At 42.4% G+C, this 6,000-nt stretch overlaps 1 protein-coding gene across 1 annotated transcript in view; it reads left to right on the forward strand.

Annotated features, from left to right (window-relative positions):
- LOC120730827 (myosin light chain kinase, smooth muscle-like) overlaps nt 1-5,260 on the forward strand; it is a gene marked incomplete at its 5' end in the record, with an annotated part of 28,941 nt that extends 23,681 nt beyond the window's left edge. Inside the window, 5 exons of the mRNA XM_040027357.1 lie at nt 1,516-1,563; nt 3,687-3,814; nt 3,920-4,076; nt 4,185-4,375; nt 4,456-5,260. Of these exons, the coding sequence (XP_039883291.1) occupies nt 1,516-1,563; nt 3,687-3,814; nt 3,920-4,076; nt 4,185-4,375; nt 4,456-4,617 (686 nt within the window). The remainder of the gene's footprint in view (nt 1-1,515; nt 1,564-3,686; nt 3,815-3,919; nt 4,077-4,184; nt 4,376-4,455) is intronic.
- Between the last annotated feature and the right edge of the window lie 740 nt (nt 5,261-6,000).

Raw genomic sequence — 6,000 nt, forward strand, 5'->3', positions numbered from 1 at the left:
AGAAGACAGCGTGAACAGATTCTTCTATCCTCTTCATCTGCAGCCATCTCAAGAAAAACAAACTCCAGGAACTATTTCCTGCATCCAGTGGAACTATTTTTAGATTGTCCATGTACGGTCATCAGAGATGCTCTTCGTCTGTCTCACATTCTTCTCCTCCTCCTCCTGCCTCTACTAGATGTTCTGTGAGGACAAAGTTCCTTAAACTAAAAAAGAAAAGCAGCTGATGACAGAAACATTTAAAAGAGAAGAAGACAAACAGCCTCACGAACACAAACTCAGAGAGGCTCGTATAAGCTGTGTGTTTCCTGTCGCACAGAGTCTTCTGCTTCCATAAAAACACAACAAAGCAGGACGATGTGAGACACACGTGTGAAAGCAGTCAGGAAAACCGTGTCTGTACTTACATGACACTCTTCACTTAGTTTCAGATGTGCTTGTTGCACATTCACGTTTTTATTTCGTGCATATTTTATTCAGTCTGTGCGATTTTTCTAAACGAGGAACATTTCTGTAAATGTCCTCACTTCAGTGTCATCATTTCATCTTTGTTGTGAGTGTGATGCTTACAGTGTCACCAGGTCTGTGTGCAGTGTCTGATGGGAAACGTAGTGTTAATGAAGCTTGTGTGCAGGGAGGTGTTTCTGTCTGCTCAGTTGTTTTCAGAGGTCTCATGGTAGAAACTTGATGAGGCCTCTCTGGAGTTTTTAAAGGTTCCAGAGGAAGTCTGCAGGATCACTGAGGAGATTGTCCACTTGTTTCAGAGCTCCTGAATTGGTTTATGGAGGGTTTAAAGTTGGAGCTGGCCAAGGTCTTAAAGACGCTCCAGAGGACCGTGGAGAGGGTCCAGTGGAGATTTTAAAGTTCATTAAAGCTCCTTAGTGAGGTTTTAGAGGTCTTGAAAGAACGGTTACTAATTTCCCAGAAGTACCAGGAATGTGTTTAATGGTCTCCGTGAAGTTAGCTATCCCCTTGTTTTACCGACACATTTTAGTTTCTGTGGAGGTGGTAAAAATATTCTAAATGCACTGACATGTCAGTAGTCCTGTCAGAGTGGTCTTTGGGGGCTATTAAAGGTCTCAGGGGTGGTTTTGTGAAAGGTTGTTTGAACACTTGCCAGGAACTGTTTTAAGGATGTTTAGACCTTGAAATTCTCTGTCCACGTGTCATGCGGTCTTAATAGGTTAAGGCAGGTTTTAAAGGTCGCTGTGGAAGTTGCAGAGGTGTTGGGAAGCTCCAGAGTAACATAATGAGGTTATTGAATTTGTTGCACCCTCATGGGTCTTTGCATCATCTGGTCCAGGGCTCAGTTTGTGCAGTACAACAATATTCGTTGCTTGGATGGTTGCAGAGATTTTGAGAAGGCTCTGAGGTGCTTAGAAGACCTCATGAATAAGTCATCGTGTTTCCAGTAGATCTGATTCTGCTGTGAAATGACAGCCACACGTTTCCTCATCACAGCTCGTCTGAACGTCTGGTTCAAGTGTCTGACCGCCTGCTGTGTTCTTGTTTCAGGTGAAGCCAGAATAAAGAAGCCAACTCCAAAGACTCCGCCCAAACAAGGTGAGACTCACCTGTAGTGAATCATGTTTACCAGGCAGGGAGGTCCTGCTGAGACAGGTGCATTATGGGAAAGGCGGGCATGTTTCTGGACAACATGGCTGTATCCCAATTCAGGGTCTGCAGCCTTAACGGTCCACAAGGGCCGCGTACTCAAAGACCGCTAAGGCCGGAAGTGCGAGGCTTGTGAAATGGGCGGTCTAGCCTCCGTCGCGCTGCCCAGGTTGCCTAGCAACCATGATACTAACAGCTGGAAACGTGTCATACAGCTTTGTTTGACAGAGATGAAGGAGAACATCTTTTGTTCATTTGTTTGTTTGTTTTTATGTGAGCTATCTGAGTCCTCTCACTTTGGTAATGTAAATATAATATGGCCAATATTACAGTTATTATGTTAATCATTATTAGTTATTACAGCAGTGAACATGAACTCTGTGCCAAACACTGAGCTTCAGTAAAGATTCAAGTTATTTATAAATTTATATTTATAAATTATAAATCTTCACTCAAAACACTCAAGTATCTGTGACAGTGTATATACAGATGTATTATAAGAGACAAATATTGTTCTTTTAATATGTTGTCATTACTAAATGTGGCTCAATGCTTACATATATGTGTAAAAAGAAAATGTACGAGCTGTGATAACTGTGTCTGATAGAATGAAGAGTAGACTGATGTATTAAATATTCCTTTATTGGGTGAGAAAATCAGACCATGTCATAACTGCTGTAAGTCACACAGAATAGATATCAGAGCCTTAAACAGGCTGACTTCTGTTAAATGGGTCAAACTGGGCAGAAAGTCTACAAACACATAACATCCTTATAGAATATGATGTAACACTATAGATCAACTTACCTCAGAATATATAAAGCATATAAACAGTTACAGCAATATGATGCAACAAACACAGCAGCTACTGATCCAAAATACTCAAAGCTTCATAGAACTGAAACAAACATTTATTTTTAGCTCCATTCTGCTGCTGATACATACTTTAGGTTTCTGAACATTAAACTTGTTGCTGCCTTTCATAGTGTGTAACTTGAAGGCCCTGAGTACTTTCTCCCACACTGGAAACACTGGGATGATCACATTATTTGAACATTACCTAATAAGACTGATTCAGCACAGACAGTTATGTTAAACTTTCCTAGCAGTCCTTCACAAACAGGGAACAGTCTGTCTATTCTCTCCATCCATGAAATCATCACATTCTCTGTAAGATTAAGGTCGACTATCGAACGGCGTATACTTTAAAGTAAAAGCTTTAAAACCAAGTTAGTACAAACGTCACTAATATCACATAACTTTGCCGACATGTGGCCAACAGCAATGTTTTAATGTTCTTCGTTATTAAACAACATAAATAAGTGACGTCATATTCAGTACTTACTTAAAGTTCACTCTACACCCACCGCCGCGCTATGAAGTCTGGGATATGTTGGGCCATGAAAGCTTCACAGGCCCGTCCTTAAAATTCAGGGAAATGAAGGACGCATTTGAGGGCCGCATTTCGAGCAGCCTTTGAATTGGGACAGCCTTCGTCCGTCGCTGTGACGTAATCGGCCTTCAAATGCGGCCTTGAAGGCTGCAGACCCTGAATTGGGACACAGCCCATGTGTTAGTGTCTGTCTCTGTTATTCCTGCAGGGAAGAGCGGGTTTATTGGCCCTTTAGTGTCACTTTAGAGCTGGACTGTCAGACAATCAATCAATAAAAAAAGAGATGTACAAAAACTGCAAAGTCATGAAGGCAAAACTTCTTTCTTTGCATTTGAAGTATAACAAAGTCAGTCTAATGCCTGACTGACAGCAGGGGGCGCTGCAGTTCTGGCTGAAACTCTGCCTAAGTGCCTTGGAGCAATGTGATGATGGTAAAACTGCTGTTGCTGAAATTTTCATTCAGAAGTTGCTTTGATTGCTGATTTCATTCAGCTCCTGTCAGATTAAATAGAAAGAACAGGAGTCTGGTGACGACTTTGTTCTTCCTCTTTCCACGACTGAGTATTGATCACAGTCAGTTCCCACACTATTATTAAAGGAATTATTATTTAATTATTATTAAAGGTCTCTAATGCAGGACTCCTGTTATTGATTATAGATTATTGATATGTGTGTGTAGCTCTGCCTCCTCAGATCCTGCAGTTCCCTGAGGACATGAAGATTCTGGCGGGGGAGAAAGTGGAGATCCTTTGCAAGTTTTCTGGAGCTCCGCCCATCACCTGCACCTGGCTGAAGTTCAGGAAACCGGTGAGATACACACACACACACACACAGAGAGAGACTAAGGCTGAGGCTATGGTACGTTTAAGTGTTTGTCTAAGCGTCCTCCTGCCTCTCCGGTCTCGGGCTCAGATCCAGGAGGGGTCAGATGACATCTCCATCGAGAGTAACGACAGCAGCAGCAGGCTGACCATCGGCAGCGGGCAGCAGGAACACTGTGGCTGCTACACCATCGAGCTGAAGAACAGCTACGGCCTCAGACAGGCCGCCCTCAACCTCACCATCGTCGGTGAGACAGCAGCGTCTGCACTTCCTGTTTAATGATTCCTGAAAGAATCAGCTGCAAAATTTAATATTTTCAGCTTGTGCATCGTCATCTATCCCCGCCCCTCCTCAGATAAACCCGACCCCCCAGCAAAGGTTCCTGCGGCCTCAGACATCCGTCGGTCCTGCCTGACGCTGTCGTGGTACGGGCCGACCTACGATGGAGGTAGCGCCGTGCAGTCCTATAAACTGGAGATCTGGGACTCCGTGGAGCAGCAGTGGAAACACCTGGTGTCCTGCAATAGCACCTCCTACAACGTACAGGTGAGTGTTCTCTCGCAGCACGGCTCAGAAACTGTTAAAGGACTGTTTTAAGGGTCGGTGAAGTGTCTGTTTGTCTCTAGAACCTCCTCCCAGATCGGCAGTACAAGTTTCGTGTCCGGGCAGAGAACATCTACGGAGTCGGAGAGCCGAGCGCCGAATCTGAACCTGTGACTGTCGGACTGGTGGACACTGATGGTGAGTTGTTCCTTGAGTTGTTGGTGATGCATGTAGAACTTTCTTGAAGTTCTGATGGTTACAGGGATCATTCATCACACATCAACACAACAACTACTTTCTATCTGCCAAACTACGTCTGCCAAACGAATGAGTCAAGGACGTGTCCATGATGAGAGGCTTGTGGTGGGATGTAAGCATAAACATCTTCCTTAGCCAAGCTCACTGCATGTTTTAAGGAAGCGGTTCAGGATTTCTGAAAGCTTCCTGCTCAGTTTTTTAAATAAATGTTTGATGCTTTGAGCACCAGAAATCATTACATTGAAGAGAAGACAGCTCGTAGCTACAGAACTGTGCAGCTCACACCAAAACATCTGGATGCATAAAGCTGTCTTTAAGCTGGAGTGATGGACCCCGAGACGAGTTTTCTCTTCATTTGGTTCCAAATGGATGTTATGAAGGGAGGCCAGTGGGTACTGGGAACCACTGCTGCTTTGTAGAGATTGGGAAGCTGCTACAAATTCATGTCCAGTGAAACAGACCTGCTGTGCTCAGTTAATCTGAGTTTATGTTAATGCCATAAACACAAGTTTAGGAATCTGATAAATGGGAGGATAAGTCAAATCTCACTGTTAACAACAGAAACATGATGCAGGATGCTTTGTAAGAGACAGGACCACCTCACTGGTGTAACAAACACCCAGTTTGACAGGTGGTACATGTTATGTTTATAAATTGAAATTGAGATCTCGATTATTTGACGATATTTATTTAACCCTTTAAGACCTACCATAGAACCAAGTCCGCCAGAGCTTAAATTATTTTTTTACATGCTGTAGTGTCATTTTTGGGAGCATTTCAAGTTGCTATACATCAATACAACTGTTATAGCCCATATTTTAATAATATGTATGCATTAAGTCCATAGTAACTACATTAATTGCAAAAAAGTGCAATAAACTACAAAAAAATTGAAAATCGTTTTTGTTTTTTTTTTACATATATTTCTACTTGGAGAAATTTAAGAGGTTTATCCCTCAAAACTTTAAATGCAAAAAAGTTGCAAGAAATAGTTTCCCACCACAGGAAATTTTTTGAGTGTCTTCATAGTTTTATTTTGGAGATACAGCAATTTTTATATACTGCAGGAAAAACAAAAAACAATCCTATGATGCAAATTTGCAAAGAAAACAGCAGGTGCATCAAAATAAACTATTTCCAGCAGTGCAATTCGAGTTCTAAGCATCCCAGAAACTATTCAGAAAAGTATAGAGTCAAACTTGACTTATAAAAACACCAGTATAGGCTTTTAAGGCCTACAAGTAAAACTCTGCATTTTCTGCAAAAATGACGTCACTTCCTGTTTCGGGCAGGAAATGACGTACATGCGATGGTTCGCGTTGACGTCTTGTTCAATGTGGGAAGTGTTACGAACAGCTGATCGGATCGGC

Source organism: Simochromis diagramma, unplaced genomic scaffold (assembly GCF_900408965.1).
Source record: "Simochromis diagramma unplaced genomic scaffold, fSimDia1.1 OVJJ01000067.1, whole genome shotgun sequence".
Taxonomy (NCBI): Eukaryota; Metazoa; Chordata; class Actinopteri; order Cichliformes; family Cichlidae; genus Simochromis; species Simochromis diagramma.